General features: G+C 44.7%; 1 protein-coding gene across 1 annotated transcript in view; it reads right to left on the bottom strand.

Annotated features, from left to right (window-relative positions):
* Positions 1-17,017, bottom strand: part of SLC30A9 (solute carrier family 30 member 9) — a 112,550-nt gene that overhangs the window by 67,626 nt on the left and 27,907 nt on the right. The window contains exons 3-7 of the mRNA XM_044298669.1: positions 11,814-11,876; positions 7,769-7,868; positions 6,533-6,625; positions 3,030-3,112; positions 1,947-2,005 (exon numbers count right to left, since the gene is read on the bottom strand). Coding sequence (XP_044154604.1) covers positions 1,947-2,005; positions 3,030-3,112; positions 6,533-6,625; positions 7,769-7,868; positions 11,814-11,876 — 398 coding nt within the window. The remainder of the gene's footprint in view (positions 1-1,946; positions 2,006-3,029; positions 3,113-6,532; positions 6,626-7,768; positions 7,869-11,813; positions 11,877-17,017) is intronic.

The raw sequence follows: 17,017 nt of genomic DNA, 5'->3' as shown, positions 1-17,017 counted from the left end.
CATATACATCAAAACGAGCGACACAAAATAGGATACACATTTAGTTTATTTTGGGGTCAGTTTGCATATTTAAATAATAAGGAGCTAAAGTTTGAAACAATTTCATTTTTTTAGATTTTTTGCACAATTTTCCCCAAATAAAAAAAAAAAAAAGCTCAAAAAAATTACAAAAGCCCTACGTGTCACACAAAAAAGAAAAAGTTACAGCCAGTAAACAAAAAAAGCACTAAAACCTAAATATAGTGGTCTTTAAGACCTTTTGAGACCTTGTCATTAACCCCTTCCTGACATTGCGATTTTCCTTTTTCGTTTTTTTAAACCCTAGCATGCCCAGAGCCATAACATTTTTATTTTTCCATTCACATAGCCGTATTGGGGCTTGTTTTTTGTGTAACCAGTTGCACTTTCTAATGGCACCATTTATTTTGCATAGGATGTAGAGGCAAGCTGGAAATAAATTCCAAACGTGGTGGAATTGGATAAAAAAATAAAATAAATACAATTCCACCACAGTTTTATTGATTTTTCCTACATTCACTGTGCGGTAAAACCAACCTGTTTATTTCATACTTTGGATCAGTACGATTACAACAATACCATTTATAGCTTTTCTTGCGTTTTAATACTCAAATAAAAATAATAACTTTGGAAAAAATTCAAATATTTTTTTTTTCAGCTCCAAAATCTGACTCCTATAACTTTTTTTTTTATAGTTCTGTCTATGTAGGGGGGGCCGTGTGTGGGGAGCTGCCACCCTACCACCTGCATTGGGATAGACCAGCAATAGGCCTAGAAGCCTAGTACAGGCTCTGGTTTATTTATACAATGGAACGCCTTAACCAATCTCAGCCAGGCAGAGGTGTTCCCATCCAACGCTTCCGGGTTTTTTTCCTTTCACATGTCACATTTGCCCACGACATCTGAGGTGTTAACTGTCCACTATCAGCATTACCACCGATTGCAGACATTAGCCCCGGGTGTCTCCTGTGAGAAATAGCAGGCACTCGCTCTGCTCCGGAGCGGGTGCCATCTTTAAAGACCCGCCATGTCGAGAAGGGCTCAAAGGCAGCCTATTATCATGAACATGCGAAATAATCTGCAGGCAGCGTTTTATAGAGCAGGAGGAGCTGAGCCAAATGATAAATAGTTTTATGGTTATAGATTCAGTATAATTTATACATTTAAATTTCTGCTCATTCTGGGCTTTGAAGTCCAGGAGGCGGTCCTATCAGTGATTGACAGCTATCTGTATATACACAGTCCTAGAGGGAAGGCTGCCAGTCACTGATTGAAGTCCAGGAGGCGGTCCTAACTGTGTATACACAGTCATAGAGGGCAGGCAGTCACTTATAGGACCTCCTCCTGGAGTTCAAAACCCAGAATGAGTATGGAAATAAATGAATAAAAAAAAAGGTTATACTGAGGTTCTTTCCATGAACGTATGTATAATCTGCTCAGCTCGTCCTGCTCTTTAACATACCGCCTGAAGCTCAGACACCATGTTCAACATGACAGGTTCCCTTTAAAGCATGGGGAAGATGGTCAACCTCACTGACATCCATTAGGGGTCTTTCATCATGATCCGTTTAAGGTATGTGCTGAGGCATATATGCCAAACTTATACTGCTGAAAGATGCCATACAATGCCCCCCCCCCCCTCCCTCATAGGATCACACTTTTAAAAAAGTTTTTTTACTGGATACAGTAATATGGAGTAATGTGGCCTACTACTCTAGTCCATACAGTTTTTTTTATCTTGCAGTACACTGACACATACCGACCAGATGGAGATCAATAGGGTACTTTTTGGTCTCCGACCAGCTAATGTAACCCTCCGGACAGATTTAGCATGTACATTGGGAGCGTTCCGTGCACACATGCTAAACACACATTAAAAGCATGAAGCGAACAGAGCCGAAAAATAACAGTTAGAAAAATATCCATACCTTTGTATTTCCTAGAAAATCTTTGTATTCTTTTAATAATTTCTGATTTCTAAATGAGTCTAAATAAGCCAAGAAGAAACAGACAGATTCAGTAAGATGCGTCACACTGTCCGGGTGTCAAGGAGCCAAATCTTGGACGCTGTTCACATTACCTTCTGAAGCTTCCATAGGGGTTTCCTTCTGCTTTCTTGTGGGAAAGCCATGGATATCATACATTACACATATTAAATCAAACTAAATCATTAAAAGGGTTTTTCCAAGACTTTATAACGGAAGACCTATCCTCTGCATAGGTCATTAGTATCTGATCGGTGGGGTCCGACACCCAGGAACCCCACTGATCAGCTGTTTGAGCGCTGCAGCATTCTCCGTGCTTACTAAGTACAGCGCAATACATTGTTTAGCGGCTGTACTTGGCATTACAGCCCAGGCCTATTCACTTCTATGGGGCTGAGCTGCACCTAGGCCATGTGACCGATGAATGTGATGTCACTGGCCTAGGAAAAGCTAAGAGAAGGCCCGAAGACAGCGAGCACCGCAGCCTTCCCAAATAGCTGATTGGCGGGTCCCGGGTGTCGGACCCCCACCGATTAGATACTGATAACCTACCCGTTTAAGACGCAAGATCACCTGCTACACACACTACCGCTTCACTGAAAGTCTATGGTACCGTTAAGCGCTGTACTAAGCCATCTCTAGCAGTCCCATAGACTTTGATTGGAACAGCAGTGTTTATACTCGACCACCGCTCCAGGACCCCTGTTCTTATGATCAGTGGTGTTTCCAGCAGTCAGCCCCCCACAGATCTAACAGTTATCCCCTATCCTGTGGGTAACTTATGGCTAATAGAAATTTACAATTCCTAGTAGTAAACCTACAGATGTACATACAGCACTGAACCACAATAAATGAATAACCTGCACACCGCAGCCTCACTTTCATTTACTTAACTTATACTGCCATCTGTTGGCCTAATTTATGTAATGCAATATCAGATAGAAATACTGGAAAGGTATGATAAGTTACCATCATGGCGGCCAGGGGTCATGGTAACACCAGCTACATCTGTATATAGCCACTCACTTTCTTTGTAAGCAATCTCTTCTTCTTTCCTTAACTTCCGTTCCCTGAAAATGGCTTCAGGGCTCCCCCAAACTTCCAAAGCTCTGTGAAAAGAATCAGCCATTGTTAGACTCCTATCTTCATGAGTGGATACAGAGTGTCTCCTCGCCATCTCCTCAAGTGTACAGAAGGATTTTCAGCTTACTTAAAATATATTCTTAAAAGCAAACACCATACTGCAAATTGCAGACATGAGGGGATCTGACAGGTTTTCTGGCATGTCCGTTTGACTAAATTCTTGCATCACAGGTGGAATTACATTGCACAAAACTCTAAATGACGACATTCCTCTGTTATTCCTCCTGGAAATATAACTAAATGCACGACTGGGAGTTACCATCACACCTGGCAGCAGGGCGTGTCCTTGCAGTTTGACACAGTCAGAAAGTAACTGCACAACGTGAAATAAGCAAGCCCAGCTGAAGCTATGAAGAGGTCACATTAAGGTGCTGCCATACTATGGCTCGTAAAAAATGCCATAAAATGAATGCGTAAAGAGAGAAGTCAATGGGAAAAGACCTGAAAAATGCTACATTCAGGGCATGCTACAAAGGGAGCAAAAAGTCTAGGAAACGGTCATAAAACTGTACTGCACTGCAAAAAAGCTTTTTTTAAAAGGAGTTTTATAATTTTCTATTGGCCAACATGTAACATCTGGCTGTGTGGGGTTTTTTTTGCTTCCAAAAAAAGCATTTTTGCAAAAAGTGTTAAACTATAAATAAGCGAGAGTCAATTTATTTAACGACTATGAAACAAAAATGTTGTCATGTGATATATTTGTCAGTTCAATAAAAATTCCCAATATTTTAATGGGATTTTCCAGGAATGCACAACTATGATCCATCCCTGGAAGCCCTAATCAGAATGCCGAGGTGGCATCACTCACTGGGTCACCACAGCCCCTTGTGGTTCGGGTACAGCAGTGCACATACACAGGTAGTAGTGCCCTAAACTGCAGCTCAGCCACAACCATTCTGCGGGGATCAATGAGTATTCCCAGAAAATCACTGACTATAAAACCTTTAAAGGGGTTTCCTAGATTTTAGTTCAGATGGCCTCTCCTGAAGATAGGCCATCGCTATCTCCACGGCGGCGGTCCGAAACCTCGCACCTGTTCTACACGGCTGCAAAAGGAGCTGGTTACTGACCTGAACGGGAACAGTGCGGCACTAACCAGCTCCGGATGGAGTTGTCGTTCCAGCGCTGGAGCTGCTGCAGAACAGCTGACCAGCCGGGAAGCAAGGTGCACATCAGAGCCGCTCAGATATTGATGGCCTTTCCTGAGGATAGTAAAATCCTGGACAACCCCTATAAAAGGTCTTATACATTATCCATAGATGTACAGAATCTGTCAGGCATCTCCAAACATAACCATATGCCGAAATCTTCAACGAGGTCCTGTCACCACTCCTGGCAAATCTGTTTTAGTAATATTGCATTCTCATTAAAGGGGTTGTTCACCTTTATCACAGACCTCACAGCATGGATAATCGCACTTACCTGATCCCTATCCTGCAGGTCCTAGCTGTCCTCGCATCAACATCTGCTTTGACGCTGGGTCACATAAGCACTGCAGCAGTGGAGTGTCATGTGACCCAGTGACATGTTGCACAGGGACTCGTAACTGCTGCAGCCAGTCATTGGCTGCAGCAGTCACCTGAACCAACCACAAACCGGATACTGAAACAGGAGACCCGGGACCTGCAGAGCTGGCAGGCCAGCAATGGAGCAGGAACCCATTTGTGGGGATTAGAGGGTCTGGTCAAGCCATCTGGTCTGTACACAAGGTCACTGCATTGTATATGGCGGGGGGGAGAAGGGGGGACAGTGACTACATAGTATATAGTCAACATAGATATGGCTGTAATATAGCTTAGATAGATATAGGTGTCATACTTGACACCATTGTGTATCTAAGCCAATACCTATATTTATCTAAGCTATATTAGATACATAGAGCTTAGGTACACAGAGCTGCCACAGGGCTTAGGTACACAGAGCTGCCACAGGGCTTAGGTACACAGAGCTGCCACAGGGCTTAGGTACACAGAGCTGCCACAGGGCTTAGGTACACAGAGCTGCCACAGGGCTTAGGTACACAGAGCTGCCACAGGGCTTAGGTACACAGAGCTGCCACAGGGCTTAGGTACACAGAGCTGCCACAGGGCTTAGATACACAGAGCTGCCACAGGGCTTAGATACACAGAGCTGCCACAGGGCTTAGGTACACAGAGCTGCCACAGGGCTTAGATACACAGAGCTGCCACAGGGCTTAGATACACAGAGCTGCCACAGGGCTTAGATACACAGAGCCGCCACAGAGCTTAGATACACAGAGCCGCCACAGAGCTTAGATACACAGAGCTGCCACAGAGCTTAGATACACAGAGCTGCCACAGAGCTTAGATACACAGAGCTGCCACAGAGCTTAGATACACAGAGCTGCCACAGAGCTTAGATACACAGAGCTGCCACAGAGCTTAGATACACAGAGCTGCCACAGAGCTTAGATACACAGAGCTGCCACAGAGCTTAGATACACAGAGCTGCCACAGAGCTTAGATACACAGAGCTGCCACAGAGCTTAGATACACAGAGCCTGTGTTTCTACAATGTGACAGGATGATCTGTCTGTGAGCTAGGAGATGATCATGTGACAGTTTTTTTTGTTTGTTTTTTTATGCAAAGTTAGGATGTGCAGAGCAGGGTGAGGGGAAGGTCAGATTGTTCACGCCCAGAAATATTCATGACAGAACCATGAAAAGGTGCAAGTATGGTTTTCTCTCTTAAGAAATCAAGCTTAACTAATGTATATGTATGTCCTTATGAGTTTTATAAAAAAAAAAAAAAAAATTTTTCCATAACTCTGATAACCCCTTTAAGGCATTTTAACCTCTTAGTGATGCAACTAATGTGTGGGGGTGCAATACTTTTTTGATGCCATGATCTGGACGTTGGTAAATATCTGGGTTGTGACATCAATGAAAGGCCTAACTAGGTGCAAAGGGATCATTAGATAAGCTCATCTTCTAACCACTTTTCTGGAGATAAGACCTTCATATGTAACAGAGAGCAAGTATGCTTTTTGATTGATGGGGGGTGTGGTCATCTACAGTTACAAAGGGAGAGGAAATCTTTCCTGTTTCTGAAGCCTGTCAGAATTCCCCCTCTCCTATTCCACCCACAGCTGGGTGAGTAGGTGGGGGCTGCTCCTACCTGGTATAACGCAGGCTTGACAGCAGCTAAAGATATGAGTCAGGTATTAGCTGCAGGTCTCATTCCCAAACTGGTTTCTTAAGGATGTATCTCTGGCTATATGGCAGCTAGAATGACAATCTTAGATTGTCAGTGCAGAATCTAGCCTAAGAAAGTGCCCAAACAGCATTATCCTTTTCTGCTTGAACCCTGCTAGCTGATCAGTTGAGGGGGGTAAACACAGTTGCTCTTACACACAATGTACTTACTTTGCTTCTACATCTGATCTTAAGAACACAGTAAATGATTCACTGTCGTCATGTGGACTTCTTCGTCTAATCTTCCGTAGCGACTCCAGGTCACTGATGTAACAATTAGAAATAATGGTAAAGGCGGATAAACTGGATTTCTCTTGGACAGAACATAATTAAAATTGAAGCTAATCTGGTATTAGCACAGCTTTTCCATTTCTAACTGTACAGTCCAAGCACCACCATATCAATTATATCCCTCTTCACTGCCTGCCTCAGCTGAGACTACATGGACATTCACCTTCAATTTAGGCTCCATTCACACGTCCGCAATTTCGTTCCGCATTTTGCGGAATGGAAATGCGGACCCATTCATTTCTATGGGGCAGCACGTTGCGGAGGTGTGAATGGAGCTTTATGCGGCTTTTATGGCACCTAACATTCTGCATCAGTGTACCGAGACTGTCAATTCTCACAACAGACCCTGTGCCCCATCACAGCACATTGGGCATTATGTGAAGGTGCTGGATGTACGTTCCCAGTGTGCTGGAGTTTTGATCTACCCTAATTTCATATAGGCATGTAAAGGGGATATCCCATCACAAACACCCATCCCATATTCTCAGGATAGCAGATAAGTGTCTGTTCGGAGGGGACCCAACAGCTGTTGCCCCTGCGTGTCACAAGAATGGGTGGCCCCGTGTTCACCCATTTGAATGGAGTAGTCCTCACGCGTGCGCACTAATTCTCCATTCAACTCTATGGGACATAAGATACTGACGGGTGGATACAGCCGAGTACAAGTGCTCAACTATCTCCAGCAGTCCCACAGAGCTGAATGGAGAGGCATCGAACATGCATGAGCACAGCTACATTTAAATGGGGTACCATGGGGTTCCCGTTCTTGCGATCAGCAGGGGTCAGACCGTTTGGGACCCAATGTCGATTTAAGTGTTTGTCATGGGACAACCCCTTAACTGGCTTACAAAATCAGCACCACACCAGTCAAAGAGGTGTCTGATACGGCATCTTGGCTCCACTGAATTGAATGGAGCAAAGATTAAATTCACAACCTATGGACAGGTGTGGTGCCATTTTTGGAAGAAGGCAGCCATGCTTTTCTTATCTTGGGCAACCCCTTGAAGCTCTGGATTTCTTGAGTGACCAGTCTCTATGGTGGCATGCTCCTATAATATATGGACACTCATTTCTTTGATTCAGCAAACAAGGACTTTATGAAAAACAGAGGAATACCTGGGTTTAAGGCAGAATTCATTCATTGCTCGTACTCCGGTAACAAAGTTATTTTTCATGTACTTGCTTCCATATTCTCTCTTTTTCAGCACCGCTTTAACTGTAAAATATATCCAAGCACAGGCAAAGGCTATGAACAGGTCACATTAGTTGCAGGACATACGGTTATCAAAATGTTCTCATGGTATATAGTTGTCCGTTCAGCAAAACTTTCCGAAATCTTTAATGGCTGTTATCCAAGACCTAAAATGCCCCACCATATGCCTGGGCCCCTCACACAGATAGTACTTGTCTCGCTCCCTGGCTCCTGCATCGCTTCTTATGCCAGCATGGCCGCGCATCTTCCCGTCGCACGGATGAAAACATATGACGTTGAGGGTCAGCCAATAGCAGGCCGCGAAGGGAACAAGCCTTCCGAGCATCACCCCCTTACGGCCAGTAATGTCCCCCCAGTGCCCCCCATATGGCCAGTAATGTATATCCCCCCCCCAGTGCCCCCCATATGGCCAGTAATGTATATCCCCCCCCCAGTGCCCCCCATATGGCCAGTAATGTATACCCCCCCCCCCAGTGCCCCCCATATGGCCAGTAATGTATATCCCCCCCCCAGTGCCCCCCATATGGCCAGTAATGTATATCCCCCCCCCAGTGCCCCCCATATGGCCAGTAATGTATATCCCCCCCCCAGTGCCCCCCATATGGCCAGTAATGTATATCCCCCCCCCAGTGCCCCCCATATGGCCAGTAATGTATATCCCCCCCCCAGTGCCCCCCATATGGCCAGTAATGTATATCCCCCCCCAGTGCCCCCCATATGGCCAGTAATGTATATCCCCCCCCCAGTGCCCCCCATATGGCCAGTAATGTATATCCCCCCCCCAGTGCCCCCCATATGGCCAGTAATGTATATCCCCCCCAGTGCCCCCCATATGGCCAGTAATGTATATCCCCCCCCAGTGCCCCCCATATGGCCAGTAATGTATATCCCCCCCAGTGCCCCCCATATGGCCAGTAATGTATATCCCCCCCCAGTGCCCCCCATATGGCCAGTAATGTATATCCCCCCCCAGTGCCCCCCATATGGCCAGTAATGTATATCCCCCCCCCGTGCCCCCCATATGGCCAGTAATGTATATCCCCCCCCCGTGCCCCCATATGGCCAGTAATGTATATCCCCCCCCGTGCCCCCCATATGGCCAGTAATGTATATCCCCCCCCCGTGCCCCCCATATGGCCAGTAATGTATATCCCCCCCCGTGCCCCCCATATGGCCAGTAATGTATATCCCCCCCCCGTGCCCCCCATATGGCCAGTAATGTATATCCCCCCCCGTGCCCCCCATATGGCCAGTAATGTATATCCCCCCGCCGTGCCCCCCATATGGCCAGTAATGTATATCCCCCCCCAGTGCCCCCCATATGGCCAGTAATGTATGTGCCCCCCATATAGCCAGTAATGTATGTCCGCCCCCAGTGCCCCCCATATGGCCAGTAATGTATGCCCCCCCCCAGTGCCCCACCTATGGACAGTAATGTATGTCCCCCCAGTGCCCCCCCTTATGACCAGTAATGTCCCCCCAGTGCCCCCCCCCCCCCCTTATGACCAGTTATGTTGGCACAAAAAAAGCTAAAATCTTATACCCACCTGTGTCCTTTCGCTGGTGCTCACTAGCAGCTGGTACGGCCTGGGATGGTGCTAAGCAGACACCCAGCACAGGCGGGAGTGATGACGACATCACGCCAGCCTGCTCTGGGATTTCACTACCTCAGACCTGTAGCCTATGACAGCGTAGGTGATCGGCGGCCGGGCAAGGAATTATTGTCTCCCGTGCCCCTGTCGCAATATTCAGCTACAGCGTGGCAGCCCTGTCGCAAGTGGCGACAAGGCTAAAAAGGCTTGTTTCAATTTGCTAATTTTAAAAGGCACATTGGCGACTGTTTTGGTCGCCATCTGGAGCGCTGATTATAGGTCTTGGATAAACCCGTTAAAGGGTTTTCCAAGAATGCACATGGCCTATACCTGGAACACCCAGCATCATTACCATTAGGCTGTGTCACTCACCATAACACTACAGTCCCCAAAATGTTTTTCCAACATAGTGGGGAGGGATATTTTGATGGTTACAAATTTTTCACAGAACTTTGCATAAATCAATAGTATAATCAGTACAAGTAAAGTCAAAAAGGGACAGGACATGATGTACCTCCTGACGAAGCCCACGTGGCGAAACACGTGTCGAGGTGGATGTGTTTCGGGATCTGTGTCACCAGTTTACAGCAGCAATATGGGTAGGTAACATGGTACCTTGTGTAGGGTTGGACGGGTGGCTATAGTTATTGTTTAAATTGTCATCTTCATGTTAGCACTCCACCGTCCTTTGATTCCCTACAGTGTCCATATTTGTGATGCTCAGGATGTTAGTTGTCACGAATTAGGGAACAGCATTATGCACCCGCAACTACTCCTGTGTCCTTAGCTCCTGTATATTTGTGTGATCTGCTGTTCATGGTCACGCTCACCCCCAAATGTGATTCTCCACACTGTAGAGCCCCTTAGAGTCTCAGTCTTCATGTTCTGTCCCTTTTTGACTTTTACTTGTACTGATTATGTTATTTGATTTGAATAAAATTATTTTATATCGTTATACATCCTCGCTACTTTTTTTGTATAGTTTGTAGTATGTGGAGGAGTTAGGTATTGCATTTTGGGTTGTATTAAGTTATAAATCAATAGTATAGACAAACATAAGAACCTTTGTAATATATTATATCAAAGAAAAATGCCTCTTTCCACTCTATCAGTTCTTTTCCTGACCAGACACCCCCCCCCCCCCCCCCCCATGCTCACCGAAGGATCAAATTACAGCTGCCTGTACAAGTCTATTTAGAAGGGAGGGGGCTATATCTCACTCTAAGTGCCTTATTCACATCAATGCTGCAAAGAACTTCTCTATAATGTGCAAGATCAGGGATGCCCAACCTGCAGCCCTCAAGATCTTGCAAAACTACAACTCCCAGCATGCCTGGACAGCCTACAGCAGGCCATAGTGGGAGTTGTAGTTTTACAACAGTTTGAGGGTCGCAGGTTGAGCATCCCTGTCCTAGATGGAGCTTCTGGGTGATTCTGAGTTAAAGAGAATTAGGAAGCAGAAACTCCAGTTTTCTCCCTGTGTAGTCTATAGGAGACATGAGAGCAGCTAGTCTTCACTCACTAGCTCAGGGACTACTGAGAATTAGAGATAGAGCCTGCAAAGGAGAAACTGACAAAAAATGCCAGCTATAAGTCATCTAATGGGCAGATTGCTATTACTCGTGTACACACATGGTACTCAAACATGAAGCTAGGTACACTTTAAGTATATATTTTGGTAAACTGTATTGAAGTTGCTTTAAAGTGATTTCTCAACTAACTCACACTCCACAGGATAAACATCTGATCTCTGGGGGTGGTCCGACTGCTGGAGGCCCTGGATTTACCGTATGAGAATGGAGCAGTAGTGCGAATGCGCGACCAATGCTCCATTCACGCTCTGGTGCGGTTGAGTATAGCACTGGTGGCTCTTTCCGCCAGTGGATAGGGTATGTGGATTTTGTGGGAAACGTCCTTTAATATACATATGATGGTAATTCTTCTTTAAGAGCATAAAGGACAAAAATATCAAAAATATATTTAATCCGCTTAAATCACTCAGGAAAGCACTGATAATGTGTCATATCCATATAAATAACATATGTCAGCATAGACAAAGGCAGAAAATAAGATTCATACATTGGCCCTGGGGTCTGTTTCACAGGGGATGTGGTGTTTTTGTGGGAAGAAACAGATACTCTGCAAGGTTATTCTTGCCTTCAAAAACACCCAAAATTACCGTAGTTGGAAACCTCGATGGATCTCATTACGGGTCTATGGGATGCATCAGGTTTCATTGGGATCAGTGTAAAAACATATCTAAGTGTCAGGGATCCATCAGGAAAGAAAGTCGTGGCACTAGTGTGAACAGAGCCCAACACGGAAAAAAATGACTGTAGTAAAACTGACCACAAACCTTTTACTTGAATAGGGTCTGTGAGTAAAGTGCTTCTAGGTTCAGATCTGCCAGGATCCAGTCCTGATAGACACAAGAAATCTGTTAGCAAACCTTCTTCAAAATATACATTCTCATCACTGTTTTCTCAATTTGCATTACTTTTATTGTAGATTTATAAACAAAACGTAAAAATGTTGTTATTTCTAAGAATAAATATTTTTAATGTGACCAGAAAAGTAAAGCAAATATTGCCAATCAGACTGCAATGCAAAAGTAAAAAAAAGTTATTTCATGTTTTTATTCACAATAAAATTATATTTCCCCAATGTAAATTTGGCTCATTTGCCCAAATATCACCTCATATGAAAAATGATCCATTTAGATCAACGCAAGAACGGTACGAGTTGAGCAACTTACTTTACAGACACAGAATCTCATTAGTTGTAAATGGAGTTATGTCTAAGGGTGCATTCACACGATCGTGCCGTGTTTTGCGGTAAGCAAATTGCAGATCCGCAAGACACTGATACCGGCCGCGTGTCGCCCGTGTGCGGACAACAAGGTGTCGCCCGTGTGCGGACAACAAGGTGTCGCCCGTGTGCGGACAACAAGGTGTCGCCCGTGTGCGGACAACAAGGTGTCGCCCGTGTGCGGACAACAAGGTGTCGCCCGTGTGCGGACAACAAGGTGTCGCCCGTGTGCGGACAACAAGGTGTCGCCCGTGTGCGGACAACAAGGTGTCGCCCGTGTGCGGACAACAAGGTGTCGCCCGTGTGCGGACAACAAGGTGTCGCCCGTGTGCGGACAACAAGGTGTCGCCCGTGTGCGGACAAGAATAGGACATGCTCTATATTATTTTGCGTGGGCTGCAGAATGGAACATCCATTCACACGTCCGCACTTTGCGGAACGGAATTGCGGACCCATTCATTTTTATGGTTTTATGGGGGCAGCATGATGTGCTGCCCGGATCTGGAATTGCGGATCCGCACTTCCGGGTCCGCAATTCTGTTCCCGAAAAAAATAGAACATGTCCCTTCTTGTCTGTGTTTTGCGGATCCACAGATCCGTAAAAGACACACACAGACGTGTGAATGGACCCTTATAGCGCAGGTCAGCCATTGGCCGCAGAGACCAAGACACTTCCCGGCTGCTTGTGGTGTCCACCAGTCTGGAACAGGGTAACTGTGTAGGATTGTTTTTTTTTGTGGGCACAGGTTAAGACCATTGTGGTTTCCTGGGCCAGACAACCCCTTAATCTGATTAGTTAATTGGGTGTGTTAGGCTGTGTAAGCCTTCAGTCTATGACACTGATCTTCTTGGAGGGTTACAGATTTTTTCTTCTTTTTTTTATCTAATGGACACATTGCAAATGGACTAAGAGAGAAATAATTGTTGCCCGCAGCAACCAATTACAGCACGGCTTTCATTTTCCAGGAGCAGTATTATAGAAATGAAAGCTATACTGTGACTGGACAACAAAGCAGTCCAAACAGATGAATTTCCAAAAGCATAGAAATCTAAAATGTCAGAGAGACCGAATCACCCGCATAGACTGCTTCTTTGCAGGAAATGTAACACACTTACCAATTAAACGGATTTTGCTCAGGGTCTTCACGTGGAAAAGCAAAGCCCATACAAAAAAACATTTTGGGTCACAGACATGTTATTTATGCAATGTTTCCACAAAAAGGGGGCCCTGGGCAAAATCTACTGGCAGGGGTCTTGGGCTACGTTCACATCTGCATTAGAGGCTCTGTCGTAAATGGTAGATCTGGTTTCTGTTCCAGTGAGCGCCGATATGAACCGAGCATTTGCTTTCCATTTACAGTCTATTTATCACTTCGGGCCGGCCGAACCGCTTCAAAAGTCACTTTCTCCTAGAACAAACTCCACAGGTCACCTTTAGGGCTCGTTCACACGACCGTATGTCTTTTTCAATGTTTTGCGGGCCATTTTTCAAGGATCTGTTTTTCTGGGGGGTTTCAGTAGTGGTTCCGGTTCCGTTCCGTTTTTCCGTATGGCATATACAGTAATTACATAGAAAAAATTGGTCTGGGCATAACATTTTCAATAGATGGTTCCGCAAAAACTGAACCAATATGGAAGACATACGGAGTACATTCCGTATGTGTTCCGTTTTATTTGCGGACCCATGGTACGTGATTTGCGGGCAGTAATAGGACATGTTCTATCTTTCAACAGAAAAACTAAAATGGAATGCATACGGAGTACATTCATTTTTTTTTTATTTTTTTTTTGCGGAATCATTGAAATAAATGGTTCCATAAACAGACGCAAAAAAACGGCTCGTATACGAAACGCAAAAAACTTTGTGTGAACGAGCCCTTAGAGAGAATAGCAACCCCCCGCTAAACAAAACCTTTATGATATTGTGCCCCCAAGTTGATTTCTGTTCCTTTTATTTGAAAAAAAATAAAAATGGAATACAGACAGGGCAGAAATTATATCTACAGTGCCTTGCAAAAGTATTCACCCCCCTTTGACTTTTTCGTATTTTGGTGCCTCACAACCTGGAATTAACATGCATTGTTTGAGGATTTGCATCATGTAATTTACAGAACATGATCACAACTTTGAAGGTGTTTTTTCTTTTTTTTATTGTGAAGCAAACAACAAAATAGGGAAAAATAACAGAAAAAGTAAATGTGCATAACTATTGATCCCCTAAAGTCAATACATCGTAGAGCCAACTTTTGCGGCAATCACAGCTCAAAGTTGCTTTGGATAAGTCTCTATGAGTTTTCCACATCTTACCACTGGGGTTTTTGCCCATTCCTCCTTGCAAGACTGTTCCAGCTCCTTCAGGTTGGATGGTTTGCGCTTGTGAACAACAATCTTCAAGTCTGACCACAGATTTTCTATTGGATTGAGATCTGGGCTTTGACTAGGCCAAACACAATTACATGTTTTCCCTTAAACCACTCAAGTGTTGCTGTAGTAGTGTGTTTGGGGTCATTGTCCTGCTGCTGAAAAACATCCCCACAGTATGATGCTGCCACCACCATGTTTCACTGTGGGGATGGTGTTCTTTGGGTGATGTGATGTGTTGCGCCAGACATAGCGCTTTCTTTGATGGCCGAAAAAATTTCAATCTTAGTCTCATCAGACCAGAGCAGAGCACCTTCCTCCATACATTTTGGGAGTCTCCCACATGCCTTTCGCAAACTCACAACGTGCCTTATTGTTTTTAGCTAAAAGTAATGGCTTTCTTCTGGTCACTCTGCCATAAAGCCCAACTCTATGGAGCGTACGGCTTATTGTCGTCCTATGTACAGATACTCCAGTCTCTGCTGTGGAACTCTGCAGCTCCTCCAGGGTTACCTTAGGTCTCTGTGCTGCCTCTCTGATTAATGCCCTCCTTGCCCGGTCTGTGAGTTTTGGTGGGCAGCAGTCTATTGGCAGGTTTGCTGTTGTGCCATATTCTTTCCATTTGGTTATGATAGATTTGATGGTGCTCCTGGGGATATTTTTTTATAACCTAACCCTGACTTGTATCTCTCAACAACATTGTCCCTTACTTGTTTGGAGAGTTCCTTGGTCTTCATGGCAGTGTTTGGTTAGTGATGCCTCTTGCTTAGGTGTTGCAGCCTCTGGGGCCTTTCAAAAAAAAAAAGGTGTGTATATGTAATGACAGATCATGTGACACTTAGATTGCAGACAGGTGGACATCATTTCACTAATCACGTGACTTCTGAAGGTAATTGGTTGCACCAAAGCTTTTTATGGGCTTCCTAACAAAGGGGGTGAATACACACACACACGACAATTTTCTATTTTCTAATACTAAACAATAGTTTTTTTTATATATTTTTCTCATTTCACTTCACCAACTTAGACTATTGTGTTCTGATCCATTACATAAAATTCAGATTAACAAAATATTGAACTTAAGGCGGTAATGTAATAAAATACAAAAAAATACTGAATACTTTTGCAAGGCACTGTATGAAGAACAACAGTTCATTAGAGTTTAATCACAGCGACATTTATAGAGAAATTCTGTGAAGGTCACGGCTCAGGAGTCTCTTTATTAGGAGTACTCTTGGAATACAGGTCTGTCTATTGCCCAGGAGACGGAAACCAAAGAGCAGTGACTGACCCTCACTTTGACATGGTGTGCCATCACGGGGGTGCATTGAATACCTTTTGCGGACAGAATGTGAATATAATATACTGATAGGTTATCAATGTCAGATTAGTGGGGGTCCGACACCTCCAAAGATCAGCTGTTTTGGGCATCATGCTCTTGAGCGTCGGCTGAAGTTCCATCTGTTCATGTAGACACCTACTGAAACAGCTGATCGGTGGGGGGGGGGGGGGGTGCAGGAAATCGGACCTCTGATATTTGATTCAATTCAAATTCTGGTTAACCCTTTAAATGCTAATTACAGGCTCAAAACGAGTTTTCTTTTATTATGCGAACGCATTCGATATAAGGGATTGTCCCGATTGGTGGGATCACAGCTGTTGCGGTGCAGTGTAACGACAAGTACTCGCTCCATTCACTTGAAGTACTTGTAAATTTGTAATTCCACTATACCACCACTCCACAAGAGACGAGGGGCAATGTAATCACCATGGAGCACAGGCTCCGCTTCAAACAGCTGATCGGCGGGGGTGGCAGGTGTCGGACTCCCGCCGACCCGATACTGATGACCTATCCTCATGATGCTGTAGGTCATCAATATATATGGCAGGACAACCCCTTTAGTACTGTTATAGATCTAGTTTTGCTTACACAGCTATAATGCTAACCAATGCGTTTCCATAGTAACAGACAACAAAAACGGATCCTGCGATCAGACTTTCTTCCATCAGTTTACTACTTCTTGGAAACTACTGAGTGTATGTGAGCATAACGCTGGGAACACATGGAAGCAAGTCTGACTCTAGGATCAGACCATACAGTGTTCGGCGTCCTTTTCCCTGGAGGCTCAATGGTCTGTGTAGAGCTGTAGGCCCAAAATGATAGGACATTTGTAATGAAAGTGAACCCATCGGGTGATTTTTATTGCCACATCCGAGAGCAGGATAGGATAGAGGAAGAGAAGCGGAGGTCTGTGATATATGGGTTTATATGCCTTGGAGCAGGAAGGTCTGCGGGGGCGGGGTACTCAGGACTCTCACTGTCTCTACTAGGAGTCCTGTCTGCTTGTTTACTCAATTCAAATAATCCTATATATCACCAATCTCAGCTTC

This window comes from Bufo gargarizans, chromosome 1 (genome assembly GCF_014858855.1).
Source record: "Bufo gargarizans isolate SCDJY-AF-19 chromosome 1, ASM1485885v1, whole genome shotgun sequence".
Classification (NCBI taxonomy): Eukaryota; Metazoa; Chordata; class Amphibia; order Anura; family Bufonidae; genus Bufo; species Bufo gargarizans.
This window is presented reverse-complemented; position numbering and strand designations above follow the sequence as displayed.